We start from the raw sequence: 27,048 nt of genomic DNA on the forward strand, positions 1-27,048 counted from the left end.
TTGCAGCTTTGGAATGAAATAAAAATAATAGGCCAATAAAACCCCCCTTATTTTAGCATTGAAATTAATAGATTCCATTCCGCAATCGCGGACTTAACGATGTGATAAAATAGAAATTTCGTTTGGCAACTCGTAAAAGACTTGTAGAATTATTTGAATTTTAAATTTATACGATTGTCGACTTTAATTTGTAATAAAGTTGAATTGAAAATAATTTTATAACTGGTTTGATGGATTGACGCGTTATTCAATTACGGTGTACGTCACAGAGAATTTCATCTCGATTTAATACATTGTATTTAAGGATATTTTTACTTAATAAACAAAGTATTAATTATTCAATAATCCATCGGGAAGCCTCTGGAATTTCCTCGGTATTTGAAGTATTCAACGGATTCCGAGTATTTTGGATAATTTTCAATTACATAAACTACAGTGACCGTTTACCATCAGATGGGCAATGTGCTTATTTATTATCTTTGTACACAATAATGGTAGTATAAAAAAATATTATCATTTTTAGGGATATGCTTGATAAAATTTGGAACTTTTATATTGTTAGGGTTTGTAATTTTATTTGATACTAGCAGCCCGTCTCGACGTCGCTCTGGTGAACATTTCTACATTTTAAAAAGTGGCCATTACGACTGGGCTGCACTCACGACGGAAGCTTAAAAATGGAGTAATTTCTCCCGTTTTCCCAACATTTCCCTTCACTGCTCTGCTCCTATTAATCGTAGCGTAATGATAAGTATATTATAACCTGCCCAGGAGTATGAAGAATAATTGTACCAAGTTTCGTTAAAATCGGTCGAGTAGTTTCTGTTTCTATAACGAACATACAGACAGACAGACAAAAATTTTACTGATTGCATTTTTGACATCAGTATCGATCACTAATCACCCCCTGACAGTTGTTTTTGAAATACATTTCATGTACAGAATTGACCTCTCTACAGATTTATTATAAGTATAGATAAATACAATGATTTGTAATATTTTTGTAAATTTATGAAGGTAGTTGCGTTTTTTGTTTTATTTTGGCATTGTTCATGTGACGGTTATCATTTTCCAACAGGTACACTGTTAATTTGTTTGCCATTCTAAGTTGCATAAATAAAAAAAAAAAGATTTTGCTTGTCAAATGAAGTTGAAGATGTCAAAAGAAGCACACCAAGTCGACCACCAGCGTCATTCTATTAGGAGGAGCGAAACGTGTTAGATGTGTTTTTGTTACATATAAATTGAACTGTAAATAGTGAAATATTTTTTTTAATTTAAATGAACTAATTATAATGTTATATTTAGATATTTTGTTTTAATTAGTTTAATTACATACATATCTGTCACGCCTGTCTCCCATTAGGGTAGGCAGAAACAATGGAACGCTAAATGCTTCGATTCAAACAAACCTCTTTCGCTTCTTCCATATTCATCAGTCTTGTCATACACGCTCGCCGGTTACGGGTACTTTTAATTTGGCCCTTCTTCAGCGCGTCGCCTATTTGGTCGACATACGTCCGTCTAGGGCGGCCCCTACCGACATCTCCATTCATTCTTGCTCGATAAATCTCTTTCGTAATTCTTCTTAGTTTAATTAGTTATAATGTTTTAAAGAAAAGATTTAACGGAATAAATGAATAAATAACATTTTGTGGAATTGTTCATTATTATAATATTTACAGATAAACTACAGGAACCAACGTAGTACTGAGAACGTACAAGTTGAAAAGGCAATGGGACAATCGTGTAGCTGGACTAGTAGAGAAGAAAAGCAACTCGAGTAGGGCGACTCTGTGACGGCAAGAGTAATCTAGAGCCACCCCGCGCGGAATGGAGAGACGGTGTTTAAATATTGCAGGAAGCCACTTGCCTCGCAAGGATCGTAGTTTGTGGTGAAATGGAAGTACAGTGTGCAACAGATGATTCGTAATGTTGATGATAATGATTATCTAAGATTGAATCTTACATTAACTACATTATCATTTCAGTCATTTGTCTACTTTTTATCTAGTAGAGGGGTCCTACACTGCGTTTGCCCGTACGGGGTCGCCACTCAAGAACCTTTCCTTCCCATCGGTTGTCGGTTCTTTGAGCTATATGACTAGCGCAATGCCACTTCAGCTTGCTTTTCCTTCTATTCTATAAGAACATATTATACCCTTATATTGTTTTGCCTTGCCGTGTGGTCCCGGCATAGAATAGGCCATCTCTTACTTTCCTGTAGGTGTCATAAGAGGCGACTAAGGGAGAGAATAGACAGGAGCGTCTTTTAAAACATCATTAAAGTCTAACTGCAGTTTCTAATCCGCCTGCCAAGCATGGCAACTACTAGTAAAACACCTCAAGGGGAGGCTTACCTTCAACAGTGGTCAGTTAATCCTTCTTTGCATGATTTTTTTATTGGTGAAATAAATCAAGGTGATATAATTCATGTTCAAAATTAAAGGAAAAATGGATAAACAATAAATTTGACAGCTATGTTTTTTTTTTCTCTGCAATGGACATTAAAAAGGTATCCAGATACGATCGAACTTAAAGTGAACTTTTTTTTTTTTTTACAACACAGGGGGCAAACGAGCATGCGGCTCACCTGATGGTAAGTGACTACCGCCGCCCATGGTCACCCACAACACCTACGGCATTGCAGGTGTGCTGCCGGCCTTTTAAAAAGGAATATGCTCTTTTCTTGAAGGTTATGTCGTCGTATCGGTTCGGTTCTTATTCTTTTATATAATTTTTGGGCATTCAATATTATGCAAAGAAGGGTTAAAGGCTGATATGATGATACCTTTATTTTATACTTATATCTGTAAGAACTCATTAAGGTCTCACAGCTGGGCACGGATATTATTAGTCCACTAGAACCACGCTGTCAAGACGGTTTGATTTAGTGTTTTATTTCGAGTTTTCCTGTTCTTACACTTTTGTAGCCATTTTTCTTGTTCCTTAGTTGCCTTTTGCGACGTTTCGAGGATAAAAAGGAGTCGTGACAGATTGTATTTTTAGATGTAATTATAAACAAGCTCTATCAATCTTAATAATATAATAAAACTAGCGACCCGCCCCAGCTTCGCACGGGTGCAATACTGATACTAAATATGCCTACCTACTACAGAATGTCCTAATAAACAACGTTTACAGCTTTTTTGTTATTAGACAATACAAAGATGATAAGGTGCTATAGAGCGTGCAGGCTTCGAAACACTATTATATAGGTACGCGCCGCCGGGCGAGCCGGTAAAGCAAGTAATAAATGAGTATATTTATTACTAAAAATGTTATTTTTTATTACAAAAAATAATATTTTATTTTAAAAATGGATAGAAGTTTAAAATTCTTTATTCTCTTTCTCAATCCGAATAGCACTATCAAAAGTGGAATATCTGCTAGGATTGTATTTTATATCCAACTCGTATGCTTTGGACTCGGCTTTGCTCATCATGTACCGAGTAAGAAGTTTGGCGGCTTGCGAGCCAACGTACTGGAAATAAATATTATAAGTTTAATATTAATTAATATACATATATAGTTAACAATAAGAAAAAATATATAAATCTAATAATATAGTATGCACGAATTGAAACATTCTCTTAATGAAAGTAACTTAAAAACTATCAATTTACCAATCCTTAATAAATGTGAAATAGATAGATAGATAATTTATTTGCATTATTTATAGCACGCAAACAATAATAGACATAAAGGCACAGTGAAAAAAGATAAAAAAAAAGATACATGTACAAAAAAATAAAAAAATAAAAACAAAATGCATAAAATTAGTAACAATTTTTTCCCTTCATGCTTGTGTCACAGTAACACAAAATGGTCACAACTCAGCTTAATGCTTTGCCCTAAAAAGAGCAAAACACGGAAATTCTATATATTCCAATCTGTGTATTCCAATACCGTTGTATTAAGCTATTGGATGTCTTTTTTTTTTAAATATAGCATTTAATCAAATTACCTCTCTAGAGTCGTACAGTTTTCTCCATTGCCTTACTGTAAAGTCTCTGGGTCCAAAATCTTTCTTCGGACAGAATAACGCCCAGCAATCCTGTACAACATCGACGTGATATTTATACAACTAGCAACTTTTTTCGACTACTAATTAAGTTCCTTCTCCTTAATCAGTCTATTTATAGAGAAATTGAAAGTATCATAATTTAAAATTATAATAGCTTCTTTTTGCAAGTATCCCCTTACACTATAGTTACAATGTGGGGCATTAAAAAAATGTGCCTACAATTTAAAAGGCAGTCAAACTTGCGATCGTATCATAGCCGCTCACGATTAAGGGTCCCGAATTAGCCCCGAAACTAGACAGGCTTTCTTGATCTAATCACATCTACCTTAAACTGGTAGTTATTACATTAAAATTTAAAAGGATGGTAACGCAAAGGCAACTCTTCTCGTGTTGCAAGTGTTCATTGGTGACGGTTTTCGCTTCTCAATTAGGTGGACCGTTTGCTTATTTGTCTCACTAACAATGAAAAATAATATTGTACTCATATTGTTTCATTAATTTGACAAATAAATAATAATAAATAAAACTAATTTTTATTCAATAAACTTAATAGTAAGTATTTCTGAATATATATATTTTTCAAAATCTACTGCCCAATTCGGAATGCAATTTCAGATGAGAAGAACGGGCAAGACACACAGCTATTGCTTTTTTCAAATAAGAGTTAAATAAAAAAAAATTACTTGATAAAATGACTATCACAAACTTCGTATTGATAAAAGAAAGAAAAAAGATACAACGTTACAATCAATCACAGTTTTCTTAAACAGACCAGTCCCTACTAGAAGCACCCGTTCACGTTCACGAATATGGTTGTGTTCAACCATATTATAGGGAGCCTAATGACCCGGCCTATATTAAAATATTTGTTACTTATTCACGCTTATTTTTTTTTTTATACCACAAAGGTGATAAACAAGCATAACAGCTCGTCTCATAAATGATCACTTTTGGTCTAGTACTGCTCATGTCTATAGGCGACGGTTACCACTTTCCATCAGGTGGGCCGTCAGCTTGTTTGCCATTCTAAGTTGAATAAAAGAAATACAATAAAAAAATAGGTACCAAAGAAAATTTAACTACTCACGTTTCCAGCATTTTTATTTTTAACAATGGCGTGAATCAATCCCAAAAATATGGGTGTTAAGACTAAAAGAAATGACCATTTCATTAGTGGGTACATTTCAAAAAATTTTATTTGTTGCAATACTTCTTCCAGTGCGTCGAACAATGTGTAAATTTTTATCTGTAAAAATGAATTAGTGAATAACGTGTGATATATTTTGAACACATCCAAGGATTATTTTTAAGCATAATTTGGAAAAATTTTAATCCAACATATTGCTCTCTTAAATCTGAAAAAATGTTTTGTTTTAACTTATAAAATATATATACTAAAATTACTGTAACGGTATACGCTGGCAGGGTACCAGTTAGGGATGATAGGTGAGAATGAAAAGACAGGTCAGTCAGCCCATCGTGGCGAATTGCACTAGAATTAACCACGATGGTTTCTGGGGGGAATCACGTGGATGTTGACCTAATAGGGTATATTGCTTGTAATGGGGCAGTTAGATTTTATTACTAATAATCCCTTTCCCCCAAATAACATATTTTTATCCATTAAAAAAATTAAAATAAACACTTACCGTGTAAAATATGGGAACGAATCTTAGATTTAAAATTCTAAGTTTACTTGGCGCCACGCCGTGATGAAAGGTAATGTCATCGACCAATCTTCCCAAGGGATATAAAATATATATACCAATAACTTCAGCTAATGTTACTATACTTTTACTGTATACGAGAAATATCATACGAGTCTGAAAGCATATTTAATTTATTAATTGGCGTCAGTTGATAATGACAAAAACTTAGACGATTTTTGAGTTAGGGGACGTTCAAGTATTATGTTTTACAATTTCTGAATATTTTCTACCCTCCCCCCTCCCTCCAACCAAGTAATATTGTCGTAATATTTGTCTGTACCCCCTCCCGCTTCTTAAACGTTATTTAACACCCAAACGACCACTTTTATATATATATATATATATATATATATATATATATATATATATATATATATATATATATATATATATATATATAGGCCAAATAATATATAATATATATAATCTAAACGAGGTATTAGGTAATGAATTTTCCTGAATTTATTCGGATCTGGGTACTTTGGAGAATGCTCCCAGATGCGCATTACCTTGCCTGGTTCCTCACAGCACAGGGTTTTACATATATAGATAGATTTATCCCAATAATTATAAACTTTTATCTAAATAACAATAAAGGATTTTATTTGCTAATAATAATAAAACATACTATGATGATTAGTACATTATGATGCTAGCAAAATACCCTATAAGGTCGACCTCCACGCAGTTCCCCCTTGAAACCATCGTGATCAATTTACTATTGAATACATTACGATTGGCCAACTAATCTGCTTCATTTTCACCTATCATTCCTTATTACTTCTTACTGGTGCTCCATCAATGTAAACAATTAACACAAGCGGAGTTACCATTCCATTATCACCATCAAAACAAAAAAAAAAAGAATCTTATTCTAAATTTAAACTGCATACTCACGTCAATAGTGGACAAATAATATGGTATAATACCACCCACGATAATGGTACATGTAAGTGGCATTCTTTTGACCATTTTCCATTCACAAACTATCGCTTCTATTAGACATTCGTATGTAATAATCTGCAATGAGTAAATAATACTATATCCCAGTGTTTTTATTTTAATATATAATATACATTGAATATACTATCTGGCTATATGGTTCCGGTATAGAATAGGCCACCCATTCCTTTCCCATGGGTGTGGTAAGAGGCGACTAAAGAAGGGCGAGGGATGGGCAGCAGCATCTCTCTTAAAACAGCCAAAGCCTAACTGCGGTTGCCAAGGGGAAACGGATTGTTAGTAATGGAAACCGAGAATTCCATTGCTAGCGATACACCCAACCACGTCGACCTCTCGCGGTTCCCCCTAGAAACTATCACGATTAATTCCTGATGAATTCATCATGATAGGCTTACTGGCCCATTTTCATTCTCATCAATCACTTTTCACTGGTGCCTCGCCAGCGTATCCCATTAGTACAGGCGGAGTTACTATTAAATTTTCACTCATCAAAAAAAAAAACTGCGGTTGCCAATCCGCCTGCCAAGCGTGGGAACTACTGGTAAAACCTTCCAAGAGGAGGCTTTTGTTCAGCAGTGGCCGTTTAAGGGCTGATATGATGATGATGATGAATATACTATTATCATCAACATCTCAGTCATTATCTGACCACTGCCGAACATATGTCTCCCCGATGGACTGTGTGACGGTTCGCCTATGGTACAGTAGGTTTAATACCATAAGTACATAAAAGAAACAGGGGTTCCTATGGGTGACCGCTGCGAGGGCTGAGCTATTTAATGTAAACAAACTTTAAAGTCGGGGTTCACAATAGTGTACAGAGAAGACGTTACCATATATGAAATATTGACACGGAAGGGAGGCTCCTTTGATGTGTTTCCAAAGTGTAGTGGATGTCACAAGAAAATTAAATAAATTAAACAAAAATATATTATATTTTATATATAACCAAATTATAGTTTACCTTTTTATCATCAGGTGTAAAAAAGATACATACAACACAGTTTAATAAGGTTTATGAGAGCCTTTCAAGTTTTATAAATTCGATAATCAATTTAATATAAAATACCAAAATACGTTAACATATAATTAAATTGAATTTAAAGAAAAGTTCAGTTCGAATAATAGGCTAAATCTGATTATTGAAATATCTACCCTTCGGTGACATAATCTGTGACGTTATTGGAGAAAGAATAGAAAAAAAAAAAGAAAAAAAAAGGGAGGGACGGCAGAACGGCGGGCGCGCGGGAGTCGGTTTTTAGGAATTGCGCAGTAAAAGAAAAAAGAAAAAAAAATGGCGCGGGAGTCGTGTTTTAGGAATTGCGCAATAGAAATAAAAAACTAACTGGGATATAGATCTAGGAGGGACTGGATCGATGAAGGGGTTTGAGACCTTAGTGTATCACTATCGATTAAGAGTGTGAAATTAATCAATGGAAGACTGGAGAATCCGGTGAGCTTGTTCCATTTATTACTGCGTAGTTAGATTTTTGACTGTGATCGCAGGCAATGTCTATACTTAATATTTCCACCAACTATTGAAATACATATTTACTAGAGTCAATACAAGCTTAGGTAATGCGTTTAATCTTTAAATGTTATCACATTTGATAAAATTTTGACTTCAATATAACGATGATGATGAATAATCTATATGATGATATATACCTATGTTATTCTATTCATATACAAAACTCTAATTAGACATTTGTTTAGTAGAACTTTATCACTTTGATTCAGTGAAGCTGATGTAAACTTAGGTTCCACTATTACAAAATTGTTGTACTTGTTTAGATTTGGAGATTACTTTAGGAATTAACTATCAAGCTATTATAACACCTATATAAAGACAGCTTATTGTTTAATATAAAATTATTTATTGATAACGGTCAGGCAAGCAAGCAAAGTTATTATAGGTTGATCAGGGAGTTAGTGGATGCAGGAGTCTCGGGCCGTTCCTTGTGGTAGTGTGTGGAAATTGCCTGTGTTCAGTCGTGGATTAATGATGGTTGAGACGATGATGATGATGGAATAGTTGTATTTATTACACTATTACAGTGTTGGTTTGGAATTTCTGTGCATGCTTAACGTCCCATGGTGAAATGTTTTCATACCATTGCTCGGTCGACTGAACTAATAATTCTTTTGTATACTTCTAATTACCCATGATTACATGTGGGGATTTGTTTTACACCAGATGTACAAAGAAACAGCTTAACTGATGCATGTAATATTATGTGAATGTAATACTTTTAATACATTATTAATTGTGTTATTAGATAAATTCATGTGACTGTGGGGTGTTTATGGTAAACAAGCCTGTATTGTTTAAATAGATATTTTGTCTTGATTTATTATAAACTTTAATATTGATTTTATTGTAGTGAGCAAGCTGACAATAACAACTCTTTGTATATTACTGCTTTTAATAATATTTAATTATATTGATATTATGGGTGTGGATTTATTTCCTAATGGTAATAAATGTACTAAAGGATTCTCTGACTATAGTTATTCTTAACTAGGTATGAGATACAGTATAAAATTAGTACTAAATGACAAGTATGAGTTATGTATTTTACTCATATTTAGAAAGGAAGTTGTCCTGGCGATAAGATTTGTATGTGTGTTGTTTGTTCATGTTATATTGACTAGACAAGTTCAGACAGGGTTAAAATTAGTGAATCTTTATTGGATTTATATTTAATAGACATATTTTGAATATTTATGGGAATAGAATGGAGATATACAAGTAGTAAAATATAATATTAGTATTTTATAAATTTCATTATTGAGTTATATGTTTATGTCGGACTGTATCCAAGGAGATATTATCCTATTAATATCAAGTTAGGACAATTACTTTAAATATTAATAAAGCAAACACTAACACTGATTATTCACTTCTTTAATAAATTTACATTAGAGGTTAGGAATCAAATAGATAGCATATTGGGAAATCTTCACCACACATGTATTTGAGGAATGTTCTTGATAATTAGTACTGTATGTATATATTATTGCAAGTACAATTGCAATAAGAATGTTAAACTTCTAATCTTCTGTTCATTCTTGAATTTGAAAGTAAGCTTGGCTACTGATATGAATATAAAACTGCAGCATTACTGGATACTATTAATTATTTCTGGTGTAAACCATGATTATTTATGTCACTGATAATTTAGTTGTATATTACGGTTGATATATGATGATTTTATATTTAGTTATATTAAACAAATACAAATAAACAAACTTGCTAGTATTTGTTACGTTGACAGTTGTGATAGATAATCAAAATTCAATTCAATACATCAATACGTCATTCAATACGTCATTAATGTGACAGATGTCAAACAAAAGGAGATTATACACGTTATGATTCTATATCTAAGTCTATAGAAAATTTATATAATTTTCTGTTATTTTATAATAACTGTAGGGGAAATATTGGAATTATTTATATGAGAAATTTCACTTAAATGATATGATAATTATTTAAAGACCTAATTTCTTAGGGATTTAATCATGATGATTTAAACACTAAAACACTTGTTTATCTGAGAAATCCTCTTAGTAAATAGGTTTACTAAGACACTAAAAGGAAGTAGATATAGTATAACTATAGTACAGCTACAATAATTGTATGGGACTTACTGTCCTTTCTATACAAATATATATTTAATCTATATCTTTCACATTATAATTATGCAATATATTGCCTCTACTACTACAACAAACACAAATAGGACTTATTGTCCTTCCTATATACCTATATATTATATAATAATTGACCTGGCACTTTAATGTGTAATTTATCAGTACTTATGGCAACAACCAATTAGGACTTATAGTCCTCTCTATAAAGCTACATAATTATTTAATCTGATTATTTCACAATGTGATTAATCAAACCTCTACAAATATTACAAAAGATCTCTATTACTCTCAACACAATAATAGCTTGTTGGACTTAGTGTCCTCAAACTTATAGAAAACCCAACTGGTTATTTCACGAGACGTTGTTAACTTGTGATTAATCAGTGTCTTTTAAAGGACTTATAGTTCCTTTAGATATATCTCTCTGAATAAATAATTGGTTAATTCACAATGTGGTTAATCAACAATAATATTATATATAATTGACTGGACTTATAGTTCATTCAATAGCACTCATTACTTTTAGTAGCTCTCGACCTATGGGTTGGACTACTCGTTCTTAGGCTCCGGCCTAATCAACAGAGTTAACTTGAACCTTGAGTATTCTTGGTATTAAGTAAATAATATTAAATTGACAATGCTATGTTATGATATAGCAATTATCAACATTATATGGCTTGGCCAATTCCAGGGTGTGGAAGGTATCCCCTATCACACAAATCTTCATCTCTATCGGACTGTCTTCACAGGTGATCTCTAATGTCACATTATAGGGCCGAAGGGTTATGTCCCAACAAAGTAGGTTCTGGTGTCTGGGTGATCTCGCTTCTTGGTCTGATCTCTTGTGGAGCCGAAGGGAAACCCCCATTGAGTAAGCTCGTAACAGGGTGACGCTGGGAAACAGTTTCGTACTGTTAGTGGGTGATCTCTATGTCGCCATATAGGACTGAAAGGGTCATCGCCCATGAGTAAGCTCTCGTGTCGGAGTGATCCTGGGATTTCAGTTCTGATCTGTTTGCCTCTGGCAAACACTAATTTATACTGGAAGCATCGTGGGGCTGGTGGAGCCACTGTAATGTTGAATTAAATGTACTTATGTTTGGTTTGGAACTGAGAATACTCATTCCCTTATTACCATCAGAGTGCATTAATAAATAGTAATACCCTTCCCTACCTTTTAGGAGGAAGAGTTATAGATAGTTGGAAAGTCTTCCACTGGTCCGGGCGTGTGAGGGGCCCGACCGCTCCCCCATTTTTTTATTATTACAGTTATTCTGTAATTTACTATTAAATTAACATAACTTCCACTTACATGAATTATGAGTATAATTCATTAATCATTCTTAATCCTTAAATATTTATCAATCATCTTCATTATTTAACTCCTATCATATACCAATTAAAGAACCTTTTGGTTATTACACACACAACGGGTCCTACATTACTAGACGATCACACATTTATTTATCTGGCCAGATGATCAAGTGTTCTACTAAAGATCTGTTCAATATTATGTTTTATTTTAAGGGTTTATATGATTCATAGGATATTTGGGGTGTATAAGGCAATATAGGTATGGGGTTATATTGAGGGTGTTAGCCCATTCTTTAGGGTGAATTTTCATTAGATTTTCATAGATTTCATTAGGTTAAGCCTTCGTAGGCTTTTCTTAGGCTTTGTAGCTTTTCCATGTGTAGCTTAGTTTAGAGGGTAGTTATTATAAGGGGTGCAAAGGGGGGGGACCATCACAACTGCCATAAGAAACGGTTTCGAGCTACCTGTATCCATCCGTGTTTCTACCGTGAAGCAGTTGTGTTTGCATGGCTGTGTTTCGGTTTGAAGGGTGGGATATGGCGTGAATTTACAGGGTACAGAGTAATAACACCTGAGTCCTCAGGAATGGCAACGCATGGGGGGGTATCATGGGCGAAACAGAATACTCTGTTATGTCCATGGTACTGTTCATGTCTGTAGGCGACGGTTACCACTTTCCATCAGGTGGGCCATCAGCTTGTTAGCCATTCTAAGTTGTATAAAAAAAAATCACTGACTCTCTGCAATGCATTTAAGGTCGTCACTCCATCTAGTGGGGGAGTCATCCTACACTGCGATGGCCAGTACGAGGTTGCTATTCAATAACCTTTCTTCTGAATAAACTATATTATATAAAAATGTTAATATAAAATAAACAAAAAAATACATTTTTTTATTTATTTTTATTTATTATATAGGAATTTAGAACCAGAGAAAGAGACAAAATAGTTCAACAGCTAAAATAGTTTTATTAGAGATTTGACGTTTTTATAAATAAGGCAGTAAATCCATAAAGTAACGTAGGTAGGGTTTATATCAGTAGTTTACTACCTACCTACATCAATTCAAGTTAAACATAATGGAATATTAATGTTATGGTAGACATTGGCGTTGACTGTGAAAATAATTCTCTGTTTTATATAAATATATACCTAAGATATAATATTCCTGAGGACTCAGATGTTATTCCTCTGTACCCTGCAAATTCACGCCATAGCCCATCCTTCAAACCGAAACACAGCCATGCAGACACAACTGCTTCACGGTTGAAACACGTATGGGACAGAGGTACCTAAGCAAACGACTTTTGTACAAATTCTCCCTCCGGTAAATTAACGATTACGATGTCCCACAAAAACAAAACAAAAAAACTACAGTTGTGATAAAACCAGTTATTTTGATTTAAAAATTAATCTATTGAATCGATTTTATTAAAATTTCTGTTTGACCAAACTACATACGTAAGTACATCCTATCAGATAAAAAGAAAGAATTTTCCAAATCGGTTAACAACTGATGGAGTTATAATGTAACAAATAGAAAAAAAATACAACCAAATTGAGAAACACCTTCTTTTTGAAGTTGGTTGAAAAGAAAAATATTTAATTGAATATTTCGATTTATTATTGTATACATTTTTAAATATCGTTTCAGTACTAATTTCAACAAAATTTATATAATGTCATATTTTTTTATTAAGTTTTATTGAAATACATATAATAATATTGAGTGGATATTTTTATTTTACAACACAGGGGGTAAACGAGCATGCGGCTCACCTGATGGTAAGTGACTACCGCCGCCCATGATCACCCACAACACCAGCGGCATTGCAGGGATGCTGCCAGCCTTTTAAAAAGGAATACGCTCTTTTCTTGAAAGTTATAATGTCGTGTCGGTTCGGAAATACTACTGCTGGAACTTGATTCTAAATAGTGATTGTGCGTGGTGAATAGTGCCCTGAAAAATGCAACGGCGGAGGACCGCCACTCATCCAGATGGTTGTGATGGAATTTTAATTTGTGGCGGGTATTTGGCATTTCTGTCTATTCAATGTTAAATATGTTTTTTTACTTGTAGAAATTACGCCAATTTGTTTGCTATCTATATGTATATATACTAAGTGTAATAAGAAATTGTTTGTCTCCTAAATAACATAAAATATAAATATATTATTTCTCTTCAAATTTTTTTTCTTTAGTCCTAGTATTTTTATTTTCTTTTTAATATGTGGTACAATGACAACTTCCATTAATTATATATAACCTTTAAGACGTAGAAGAACATAAATAGATCACTCACCACAACGAATGTTTCCACTAAAAAGTTAAGAAGGAAAAACACATTCGTATAAATATTCCCCAAGTAGAAACTCGAGAAATACATTGGCCAGAAGTATAAAAAGGAATGTTGGTCTGAAAAAAAAAAAATAGTAAATGCAATATTTAACGTATTCAGTATGAATTATGTACAATAAAGATTTTACAATACAATTTCCGGTTTGAGTAACAAATTTGGACATAGATTCTTGTTGTTCTAAACTTGTTGTTCTTTGCTATAACTCACAGTATTTCCTTTATGGAACAACCCATGTAGTTATTTCTTGGTCTTCTCCTTCTTTTTTGGCTTTTTACTTTGAACTTTTTAAATTACTTATTAATGTTATTACGATGAAAAATGAGCGAAAACTTACTAAAATCAGTTAGATATATAGGAGCTCCTGTCAACGCTTCGCAGTATTTTTTTTTCTTGTAAGACAGTAATCCTCTAAATATAAAATATATGGCGTTCGACATTAAAATCACTGCGCTGTCTCGACTTGGTTCGATCTGAAAATTAAGAACATTGTATTTTATCTACTGACATAGACAATATTAGGGTCAAACCCTACGAGGAGGGAGTATCGTGGCTTAATGGTAATTTAAACAAAAGGTCGTAAGGTTCGAATCTTGCCAACACCAAACAGTTTGTGTCTCAATTAAAAATACACTTCACATGTAGGAATGTGGCAATTTATTCCTCGAAAATTCTAAAGTATGAGGAATGATTGGCTTTGGAATAAAACCCCTGTAGATCTACGCAGAGCATCAAGTAAAGAAATTTTTAAAAGAAGACTTTTTAATTATTTGTTGAGTCAACAAAACCAGTTCTAGTTACAGGTCACTCAATAGTTATTATATCTCATAATGCTTATCGTTATTTTAATTTATGTATATGTATGTATATATTTCATATGTATTAGTTTATCCATATATATTAAAAGTAATGTTTATGTATTATATGTGCATTTCTTATGTGTATATTATATTTATATTGTGTATTGCCTTAATGTGTTACTATAATTGTCACATATTTTTCACCACATCTGCCCTTCGTACGCTTTCTATTTTTACCCAATGGTTAGCTGGTAGAGAATGCCATATGGCATTAAGCTCGCCATTTGTACAAAATTTTATTGTGCAATACAGAATAAATAAATAAATAAATAAATGATTTAGCATGTCTATGACTTTGGATATTCTATTGGCATATTTAATGGAAGAGGGGACAGACTCTTAAAACATCACTAAAGCCTTACTGTTGTTGCCAACCAGCCTGCTAAGCGTGGCAACTATTAGCAATACCTTCCCTACAGGGGAGGTATATTCAGGTTATTAATTTTCAATTCGCTTCAAAATTATTAAAGATTGTGTCCCACAAACAATCGACTTCAGTTACATCAAAACTTGTTATTTTGATCTAAAATCTAACCTATTTAACCGAATTTGATAATAATACTATGAGACCGATTTGAAAGTATATCTAGATATATAGATTCAAAATATCCTTCGGTATCCTATTATAACATTTAACATCCTTCTAATTTATTACACACTTCTCCATTTACCTCGTCAACACTTCTAGCTGTCAAGATATGAACGACAGGAGGCGTAGTCATAGACTCTGCTAGCATATCAACATCGGCTTTCTAAAAATAATGATGAGAAATTAAATAAAACGAAGTAAACTCAAATATAGGGAGAAAAAAGCTAACAGTGAAACTTTTTTTTCGTTTGATACTAGCTTTTACCCGCGACTTCATCTGTGTGACTGGGACATTATGTTCACTGGCTGGAATAAAACGTAGCCTATGTCTTCTTCAATCCATATAGTAAATGAAATTTCAAAGTGATTGGTTAAGCCGTAATTTTAGACACCAAAGGGTGATACGGTATCACCCTTTGGTGTCTAAAATTACGGTATAGTAACCCCATCTGTACAAGGGGAAAGGGATTGTTAGTAACACGGTCTAACAGCCCTATTGTTAGCAATATACCCTAAGAGGTCGATCTTTACGCAGTTTCTCCTGGATATCATCATAGTCAATTCTTGTGAGATTCCTCACGATGGGCTAACTGACCTGCTTTTATTCTCACCTATCATCTCTCACTGGTGCACTACCAATATAAACCGATAACTTAAGCGGAGTTACCGTTCCAATTCACCCATTTAAAAAAAAACATATGTGGCAGTGGCAGCAGGAAATGATAAGTAAGGATGAAAGCAGGTCAGATGGATGAACCATCTGACGAATTCGACAAGAATTAATCACGACAGTTTCCAGGGAAAACCGCGTGAAGGACAATCGGTATATTCGCCTTGGTCCCGTCTATAATATTAGTATAGACGAATAAATAATAGGAATAATACTTGCCCACATTTTTTGAGTCAGCTCGTCGACAGTACTGGTTATTTCTGGCCGTCTATCCAAATGTCCTAAGAAGGAGTCCAAGACGAGATGCACGAAAACGGCCATGTACATTATATTCAGTGCCAATTGAACTCTGTACAAGTGCTGAAATTGATTTTCGAGAGACTTCAACAAGAAGGGAGGTACTCAACTCTGTTATACTTTTTTTTATGTTTGTTACCTTAAATTCTAAACCGATTTGAAAATAAAAAAAAAATCTTATTGAAAAAATATATATGTGTGTATATTAATTTTAAACAAATAATGTCTATAAAAAAGAAAATAAAAATAAAAGAAATAATAATCTATTCAGATTAGTTCCAAAGAAATTTTATTAAAATTAGTATTTAAAAATCAAAATAACTGATTTTATCACAATTAAAGTTTTTTTTTTTTAAATATAATTTTTAATTATTTAATGTTTATTATTATGGCAAACAAGCTGCTGCACCTGGTAGAAAATGGCAACCGTCGCCTACAAACATAAATGGCATCATAGACATGTCAAATACTCGTAGTGCCTCTTGGCATTGTCATTCCTAAGGCCTATGGTGTTCTCCGTACCCTGTAAATTCATTGCCATATCTCACCGTTTAAACCGAAACACAGGAAAGCTCGTTTGACTCCTGTAATATATAAAAAAATTATTATATTAAGTATTAGCGACATATGGAAACTTACCACCCAAATGTATTTTTTGAATAACGCTTTATAAGATATTGCTACCAAAAGCCACATAAAAATAAAGTACAAATTCATATAGGAATAGTTCCAATTATCAATAATTGCTATACGTCGTCTGAAAATAAATTTTAACCTTTATTAATATTTAAAATTTTAATTTAATAACTACCGGTACTACTGCCACGAGCACCCACAGGCCAGGTCGTGTTCAGCGGACCCAGGCGTACATCTAGTCGCGCTCGCGTCACATCTAGTCGCGCTTGTGTCACAGCCGTCGTGTAAGTGTCTTGTGTGCGCGTGCACACACACACACTCACGTTCACTCACACAATGTCATGTGTGAGTCACATAGCATCATGTGCGCTTATATATATCATAATAAGTAATAATAATATCTTATAGAAGATACCTTAATACGCCCTTTTTGAAGAACCCTATACTGTAGTCTTTAGAGAAAACCTCAGGAGGTTTACACAATACATGCACACACACAATTACCCAATCTACAGGTTGAGCGTCCGCGGTAGGAGATTCCTCCGAAACAGCACTTTACGCGGCCATTTATGTTTTTACGTGTAAGAATGAAATCCCTGTTAATAGATTCAGTATTTATTCATATAGATAAGGATGACCGGTCTCGGCATAGAATAGGCCATCCCGTTCTTTTCTGCGGTTTCGTAAGTGGCGACTAAGGTAGTCCGAGAGATAGGTAAGTAGTGTTGCTCTTAAAACATTGAAGCCAAACTGCGGTTGCCAACTCGCCAGCCAAGCGTCGCAACTATTGGCAAAACTCCCCTTATGGGGTAGGCTTATGTTCAGCAGTGGACGGTTAATGACAGAAATGATTATGATGATGATGATAAATAAGGATATTAACTTAAAATAAATATTATAAATGCCAGGTTGCCAGGTTGTCTGTAAGAGATTGCTTTTAGTGATAAGGCCGCCTTTGATGATGATGATGTGCACAATAAAGAGTTTATTATTATTATATTATTACTATATACGCTATAGCGTATTACTTACGGGCCGAGTATTATTATTATACTAACTTAAAATAATCTATAGATGCAAGTTGAAAATATTCTTCGTCAGCTGTAGCATAGAAGGTGGAACGAAATACCGTTGAATTGCTCTCGAATTTTTTAGAAAACTCTTCCAATACGTAACAATTGACTGTAATATTAAGATTTTCTATATAAGTAGATTTTTTGTCACATCTGTAATAAAACGGATTTTTTACTTAAAAAAAATAAGAATTAAAATCGTTTCTGAATGATAATTCCACGAGGGTTACTTCGTATATTATATAGTATAGTATAATTATGTAATAAAAATATATAAATTGCTATCATCAACATCTTTCTTTTTAAAGTTGGTTAAAAAATTGTATAAGCTACTGCGAGTCTTTCAAACCGAAACACAGCTATACAGCTGTGTTTCGGTTTGAAAGACTGTATAAAGCAATGGAATTACAAGGTACAGATGTTCAATACCATAAACCTCAGAAATGGCGAAGCTTGAGACTATTAATAGCATTGGTGTCACAGTATATTCTACGATGTCCATGTCTTTATGCAACGGACTACTTTTCATGAGGTGGGTGTGGAAATAAGCTGTCGTATTTGCTGTTTGTTTGGAAGGCAACATGATTCACTGTGAGGAGAAGCGTTATTTTTTTCACTGGGAGCCAATGCATATGTGATCAAATTGTTTATCATTTTCAAGATTGAACTTTGATACTACACATGCACACTTTCATGCTCGCACACACATGCACATACACACACGCATGCACGCACGTACTCACACACACACACACACACACACACACACACACACACACACACACACACACAGACCTCCACTAAATGGAGTGACGACCTGAAATGCATTGCAGGGAGTCAGTGGATGCAAGTGGCTCAGCACCGTTCTTTATGGCAGTCTATGGGGGAAACCTATGTTGAGCAGTGGACGAATAATGGCTGAAATGATGATGATGAAATCTTTATTATTAACTTGTGAGAATGAGTGTCACTACCTAACATAGAAAATTATTGTATTCTAGTTTGGATGCTGTAGATTCAACTATTATTTGATAACATTTATTCTATAGTTTAATTAAAATTGTGTGGAAATATATAAATATATTATTTTAAACTATAGAAATAAATAAATTATTAATACATTTTTACTATTATTACCTGTTCCATGGATTCTTATACAGTATTCCACATATAGCATAGTCCAATAGAAATATAGCATTGTCGATGTAACAAAAGATTTCCATTATCGCAGTTATGATGTAAACAATGTTGAGACCTGGAACCGTCCATAATAAACCATTAATGCCCTACAGCTTGACATGGAGTCTGTCCCATAAGAAGAGGATATAACTAGATATAACCATGTTATACAGATAGCTTGAGTTACTCTTGTACTAGTACTTGTACTAGTACTTGTACTATGCTTTTTTCATAGTTACCTGTTAAGGGGTGATACTTTCCACTTAGAGGCATTTATTTATTTATTCATAGGAACACCAATAGCAGATTGCATTATAATATATATCCTTTTCCATCCCATACACTTTTTATTCCTGTTAATAAATATATTCCGGTCACGCGGATCAAGTTACAGGTAAATTTGAGATCGATTTGTAATACTTTTCTTTTTCGTTACCATTACTGATTTTAAATTGAAATATTTTCGAACTACATTAATGATGGCCTCCAAACTCGTGGAAGGACTCATAGAGCAACTTTGTCGTTTCAAGTATTTTATAATTTGATGTCTGATAACATACACTTTTATAAATAACTAGCTTTTATCCATAACTTCGTTTGAGTAGAAATCGTACTTTATAAATGTAGAAAAATCTTATTTTTGACCGAAAACATAATTATCATGTAATTGTACAGATCCAGGCCTAGAATAGGCCACTCTATCCTTTGGGAGCCGTGAGAGGCGACTAAGGGAGCTGATGGTCGAGCAATGGGCAGCAGCGTCCCTTTTAAAACAACAACAAATCATATAGAAATACATTTTATGTATACTGATTGAACTCGGGGAAAATAATGGCAAATCTTGCTTTATTTTTATATACTTACTTCAAATCTATTGTAACATAAGTTTAAATATCTAGTAGGCAGTCTTTACCAACATTACAAATATAAAAATGAGTTTGTTTCAACAACAACAACATTTGATATATAAAATAAAAATAAAAATTTATAAATTTATAAACACTTTATAGACAACAGTTTATAAATGTAAAGATGGCATTTATTAAAATGACTTACCCCAACATACAGGCACCATTTTAGGCAAAAAGAAATGTTCTTCGGCGGCGTAGGAAGCCAGGAAAATGTATACGTATGTGTGCGGTAGGCTCTTGAAGAATAAATTAAATATGTAATACCAAAGAAACCTGTAAATTAATATTTTCAGAAGCATTGCATTAAATTATAGGATACATAGGCTAATAGGCTAGGGGCCTCCATTACAAATGGACTCTTTTCACGAATGGGCAGAATTAGGCAGAATCTACTAATATTTTGAAATATAGCAATCATAGAATATGTAAGTACAAAAGTCGATTGCTTGGGTACCTCTGTCCCATTTGTGTTTCAACCATGAAGCAGTTGTGTTTGCATGGCTGTGTTTCGGTTTGAAGGGTGGGATATGGCGTGAATTTACTGGGCACAGAGGAATAACACCTGAGTCCTCAGGAATGGCAACACATGGGGGGTATCATGGGCGAAATAGTATACTCTGTTATGTCTTTGGTACTGCTCATGTCTATAGGCGACAGTTACCACTTTTCATCAGGTGGGCCGTCAGCTTGTTTGCCATTCTAAGTTGTAAAAAAAAAAAGTAATACCAAAGATAACTGTAAATTAAAATTAATAATTTATAAAAGCTCTGTATGTAAGCACATAATCGTTGAGAAGAGGAATAAACAAACACTATGAATTGGTCGGTCACGCAAACAAAGTCGCGGCCAAAAAGCTAGTTTTATAAAAGGACCTGTTGAATCGCACATGTTGCATACAAATGATCTGCGTTTTGGACGGCGACGTCACTTGACAGCGATAGTAGGCTAGCTTCTGCGGTCGTGTCGCTGGTATAGTTGGACGGTTTGAGGGGGTTTGTTTCTGTAAAATTTGTATTAAGATAATAAAATATATCTATATAAAATTTTTTTGTTATACCATTGAGGTGTCAAATAAGTATAAAGTCCATTTGATGGTAAACGATTACCGTAGCATATGGACGCTTACAACATCAAGGACATAACGCGCGCGTTGCCAACCCTGAAGAAACCTCTTTACACCTTTTTTGAAGAACTTCATGCTATAGTCTGCCTCTGTAACCTCTCTGTAACCGCGCTTTATGCGTATATTCAGGCTCTACCAAGGTATGGCATTAAACTCCTTGTCGATGGCGAGCAATACGATATTAGCAAGTGGCCGTGGATTACATATTGCACAATATCTTTGAACAGTCTGTTGTACAAGCGGTAGAAAACGTAGAGTATTTACGCAAAATTTCTCTTAAGACTTTGCGTAAATGAAATCATAGGCTCGATTCCCGATCGAAACCAATTTCAGGAAAGAACTATTCCAAATTATTTCCAGTCAGGATGTCTTGAGTATGCTAACAGATGTTCATTGCTTGATTTCTTACAACGTAGAGAATCCAGTTTGAGGTCATACTGGTGTGATTATGTAGCACTTAGTATAATTACTATTGAGTGTCAAACGCCTCACATATCTGATACTTGCATACCTGTTTCAGGGACTTGAAACCTGGCTCGAATAGAACATGATCTATTTGAACTTTAATAGTTAAATAGTGTACAGCGGCGTCCCTCTTATATCTAATATCATGAAAGTCTAACTGCGGTTTCCAATCTGCTTCCTAAAAAGGGAACTACTGGTAACCATATATAGACCTAACGAGTCGACCCACCATGCCATCACCAGTTTTAAACATTATAGTGATTTTAAACATACGCAATGACGTCAAAAGTATCAAAAATGCTTGCAACACGAGAGACATCACTCGCATTGTTGATTTGGCCATAAATTTTTTTAAGATACAGCTCCAGGTACCTAGTAATTTCATTTTTATATTCCTATCCAAACCAGAATACAGAAAGTAAACTGCTTAGCAGCAGAAATAGTTTAATTTGAGTAGAACTAACGACCTACATAGACGACTTGCAAATTCCTTTAAGAAAATTGTTTTCTTTTTGAAAAGACGTGCAACATACATGCAATTCCTTTAGTGTTGCAGTATTAGTTACTTGTTAACTCATTTGACCCTGTACTAAAAAAATATTCACTGCTCTACAGGGACTGAATTCTGAACACAATTTTTAATAGAATTTTCGAAATAATATTTTGTGTAAAAATTATAATTAATAACCTTTGCACCTTTAGACCTTATTTCAAATAATTTTCCTTTCAATTGAAAGGGTTTCCTTTTGTATTTAAATTTCATATAAATTTTAATGAAATTTAAAATCATTCTCTGTGGAACAAAACCGTCAATTGTTCGTTATTTTCATTGGCACGAAATAGAATTCCATCCATTAAATTTATTTAAACACAATTGAGATTTTTCTTTAATTTTTCCTACAATAGAAGAAAAACAATTGAGAGATTATTAAGTGTGACAATAACGTTAATTTATCACGTGTTCGAATTTTTGAAAAAAGAATACAGATATCAAAAGAGCGGGAAAAATTCATGCTGTGCCATATTATTTCTGAGAAAAAGTGTCATTTGTCGCTTATTCAACTCAAATTTGAGTGACACGATTGTGATTTACGTATACAGAAGTCGGTTTTCACTTATTTTTTATTCATGTACACGTACTTAAATACATTTTCTTTCGTGTTTACATAGAAACTGTGTAGGAAGTGCGTACATCTCAGTGTGGGTGGTGGCAGCCTCCGTTTCACTAGTGTTTTTTTTAGCCTATTCTTTTGTAATAGAATTACTGTTTTAGCTAAGCTAGGCGTGTATATTACATTATTATAATATAATTTAGGCTTTTATGGCAAATAAGAAAAAAAAAACTTCGATCCTATTAAAACAAATTATTTTCATTTAAATATTAAACTACTGAATTGATTTTAATAAAATTTCTATAAAACTGATTTCAAAGCGTATTCTTTTGGAATAAGATAAGAAATTTTCTAAATATTAAGTTAGTATGATGGAGTTATAAGGTAACAAAAGATAATCATCTTTTTGTCCATTTCTTTTTACACATAGATTTCAAAAACTAAAAAATAAATAGATTTCTTCTATATGGCGTATTAAGATAAGAAGATTTTAAATTTAATCTTCGAAAAATACAACTGTGAAAACTAAATCCATTTTGCTGTAAGTAGTTTTTGCATAATCTCGAGACAAACGTACAAAGAAACAGAGATGTAAAATTTATAAAAAAGATATTGTTTCAGATTGAATTGCTCTTATTTATCACATCGGCCGTTAACTGCCCAATGCTTAACATAGATCTCTGTCTATTGGGGGGTTTTATTAGAAGTTGCTATACTTGACAGGCAGATTTCAAGTTTCAATGTTTCAACAGGTTTCAACCGTGAAGCAGCTGTGTTTGCATGGCTGTGTTTCGGTTTGAAGGGTGGAATATGGCGTGAATTTACTGGGTACAGAGGAATAACACCTGAGACGTCAGGAATGGCAACGCATGGGGGGTATCATGGGCGAAACAGTATACTCTGTTATGTCCATGGTACTGCTCATGTCTATAGGCGACGGTTACCACTTTCCATCAGGTGGACCGTCAGCTTGTTTGCCATTCTAAGTTGTATAAAAAAAAATTGGCAACCGCGATTAGGATTTGCGGGTATTTTAAGTGGGACGTTCCTATGACCATTCAGTTCCCTTAGTCGCCTCTGACGACACCTGCAGCAAAGGAACGGACGATCCATTCTATACGGGGATTTTACAGCATTTCTCTTATTAAAATCTCTTATATCAAATTCTCTAAATTTCCTTATGTAGAGACACCAGCTAGTTTTATCATATAAAAAGTATAATTTTATTAGACAAATAAAATAAGATGATGCCAGAGATGTTTTCTCCCACGAACACTCAGGTTATAAAATGAGCTCCCTGCCGAGGTTTTCCCAAAAGACTACAGCATGGGAGTCTTCAAAAGGGTGGTAAAGAGACTTTTCAGGGTCGGCAATGCGCGCGTAATACCCCTGGTATTGCAGACGTTTATAGGCTACGGTAACCGCTTACCATCAGGTGGACCGTACGCTTGTTTACCACCTCAGTGGCATAAAAGAAAATGTGAGTCGCATAAACAGTGTAAAGGGACACGGCTCACTGTCTACGTGCAATGCTGCTGGTTAGTTCTTTACTATTCATCAGTCATTAGCATTTAGTTTCTCGTCAAATGCGTGAATATTCAAAGTGGGTGTATTCAAAGAAGCCAGCTTATATAGTGCGAATTGTATAATTTATGTTTCTGTCCCTCTGTAGATAAGTATGACTGTTTTTAGTTTATGTTACTATATATAGTTTAAATTACTATATTTCCAGATTTCTGTGGCCGTGTGGTCCCGGCATAGAATAGAACACCCCGTCCTTTCCCGTGGGTGCCGTAAAAGGTGACCAAGGAAAATTAAAGGTCGAAGGATAGGCATCAGCGTCGCTCTTAGATCACCACCAAAGCCTAACTGCGGTTGCTAATCTTCCAGCCAAGCGTGGCAACTACTGGCAACTTCCCCATTAGCAATTCATCATATCCGCCTTTAACTGTCCACTACTGAACATAATCCTTCTCCTTGGGGGGTTTTTGCCAGCAGTTGTCACACTTGGTAGACGGGTTGACAACCGCAGTTAGGCTTTAGAGACGTTTAAGGATGTTGCTGCCCATTCCTCGCCCTCTCTTAGTCGATTATTACAATATTACTGTGTCCCGTGGCCTATTCTACGCCGGGACCACACGGCATTAGCAATTATTAATTCATAAATATAAACCAAATTATTACCTTCTGTACCAGATGCAAATTATTCTTTTGTGATTGAAGATATATCGTGGAACCTTTTGTTTCAAAAGACAGAGCACTCGTTCCACCCATTTGCCATTGAGGTGTCGCCGTCATTCTCTCATTATCATTGTACCCCAAGGTTTCCTCCATTTTGGACAATTTATATAGATAATATAAAAAATATAAAATAAAAATTTACAGACGAGTCAGAAATGCAACATAGCATTTAAAAAGTGACATTTCTATTAACAGAACTACACAGTAATCCATAGACAGCAAAAAACTCAGATAAATTCATTGTTGATGGAATTATTTTTTTTATTTAACTGATAGGTTGACTAAATATTGTTTAGATTGATTTATTTCTTCCACGTACAACCACGCTTTGGAATCTTTTTCTAGCAGCTGTATTTCCGAAGCGATACATCATCATAACGTTTAAGAAAAGAGCATGTTTTCTTCATCTACCATTTTCATTCTCTCCTGTTGTATGTGTGCTTTTAAGTATGTATATATTTGTTTATATATATATATATATATATATATATATATATATATATATGTCTTTTTTCTTTTCTTTCTTTCAAAGTCTGGATGAGATTGCTTAGCGATAAGATCTATTTTTCCTTTTCTATCACGTCTCATTAAAATGAACTTGACTAAATTATTTACTATTTTATAAATGGTGGAATAAAGTATAAAATAAATAAATAAATAATCGTTTACAAAAACCAAGAGTACACCTGCAATGACACTGGTGTTGCAGGTCCTATAAGAAAAATGATCAATTGGCTGATCGTATCGAACATAATCATACAAGAACATCTACTTAATAGTAAAAAAACAACGTGATTGAAGTACGAATGAAACAATACCCTTCTTCTCGAGAATTTCGAGTAAAGGCAATCTCTGGTAACCTCTATCAGGCGGGTTATCCACAGATAATATTGCCCGTATAATACCTATGTTAATAGAGATCGTATCTAACAATAGATAACAAGTGAAGTTCCTGGCCTCAAGGGCTGAATCGGCCGTCTAATGACGCGGTAATAAATTGTAAACACTAATCCTTAGCTCTCCGTTTGTAATTAAACCAAACCACAGTTCAAGGTATCTTCTTGTTGTGAATATTCAAATCGATAAAAGTAATTAATATTTGTATTATACATAACTAGGAAACATGTATTATGTATTGTATGTATGTAGGAAATATATATGTTTCCTGAAATCGTACAATAATCAGTGAGGTTTCATAGAATCCGGCTTCTTTAACACACGCCTATTCTAGTTAGAATAGCTAACATACCTTTCTTGTTTTAGACTTATAATAATTTTATTTGCTACGATTTCGGGTATAATGTACCATATTTGATTTTATAAATTAAAAGTACCTTACAAAATCTACTTAGGTCAAGCGTGCAAATGTTGAAAGCAAAAATTATAAGTATTTAATTTAAAAATTTTTTGTAGCATTAAATTATCAATTGTTTAAGAAAAATATTACAGATTTACATAATGTACCACTTTCCCTTTAAACATCGTCTACCGCTTACTCTGTTTGAGTCATAGATTGCTATTTGCTCTACTATTGCAGTTGTTTTATCTAATTGTTTTATATAGTAATATTTTATATACTTATTTATTTATGTATTTATTGTATGTATATACTTATTTATTTAATATATTAGGTGTATGTTTATATTAGTTTATTTATATGTTTATATCATATGAATATATCAAGTATTGCTTTATTTTTCCTCTATTCAATAATGCACCGCCTACATATTTCTCGGTTTGCCCAATGGTTGACTGGTAGAGAACACCGTCCGGTGTTAAGTCCGTCAAATGTACATAGAATTTTACTGTGCATTAAAGTTTAAATAAATAAATAACAATAAAATTATATTAATTATTTATTTTTATT

General features: G+C 33.7%; 2 protein-coding genes across 3 annotated transcripts in view; one reads left to right on the plus strand and one right to left on the minus strand.

The window, feature by feature from the left end:
* Positions 1–27,048, plus strand: part of LOC113522870 (inactive ubiquitin carboxyl-terminal hydrolase MINDY-4B) — a 155,049-nt gene that overhangs the window by 76,453 nt on the left and 51,548 nt on the right. The window lies entirely within an intron of this gene.
* On the minus strand, positions 2,766–25,354 carry LOC113523088 (uncharacterized). The gene is made up of 15 exons (XM_052899619.1): positions 25,125–25,354; positions 21,113–21,240; positions 20,386–20,513; positions 19,288–19,405; positions 18,136–18,303; positions 17,081–17,198; positions 16,364–16,504; positions 15,557–15,637; positions 14,363–14,498; positions 13,972–14,084; positions 6,634–6,756; positions 5,677–5,850; positions 5,115–5,273; positions 3,968–4,057; positions 2,766–3,484 (listed from the first exon to the last, which is right to left on the minus strand). Exons 1-15 carry the CDS (start codon positions 25,272–25,274, stop codon positions 3,332–3,334), a joined length of 1,980 nt encoding a protein of 659 aa, XP_052755579.1. The 5' UTR covers positions 25,275–25,354; the 3' UTR covers positions 2,766–3,331.

Source organism: Galleria mellonella, unplaced genomic scaffold (genome assembly GCF_026898425.1).
Source record: "Galleria mellonella isolate WM207_F2 unplaced genomic scaffold, CSIRO_AGI_GalMel_v1 utg59, whole genome shotgun sequence".
Lineage (NCBI taxonomy): Eukaryota > Metazoa > Arthropoda > Insecta > Lepidoptera > Pyralidae > Galleria > Galleria mellonella.

Coding starts and splice junctions, on each gene's coding strand:
- LOC113523088 (XM_052899619.1), bottom strand. CDS start 25,274: ATGGAGGAAACCTTGGGGTACAATGATAATGAGAGAATGACGGCGACA. Junction 19,406..20,385: donor AATGGTGCCTGTATGTTGGG/GTAAGTCATTTT, acceptor GGACGGTTCCAG/GTCTCAACATTGTTTACATC. Junction 14,499..15,556: donor CAGCTAGAAGTGTTGACGAG/GTAAATGGAGAA, acceptor CTTAATTTTCAG/ATCGAACCAAGTCGAGACAG.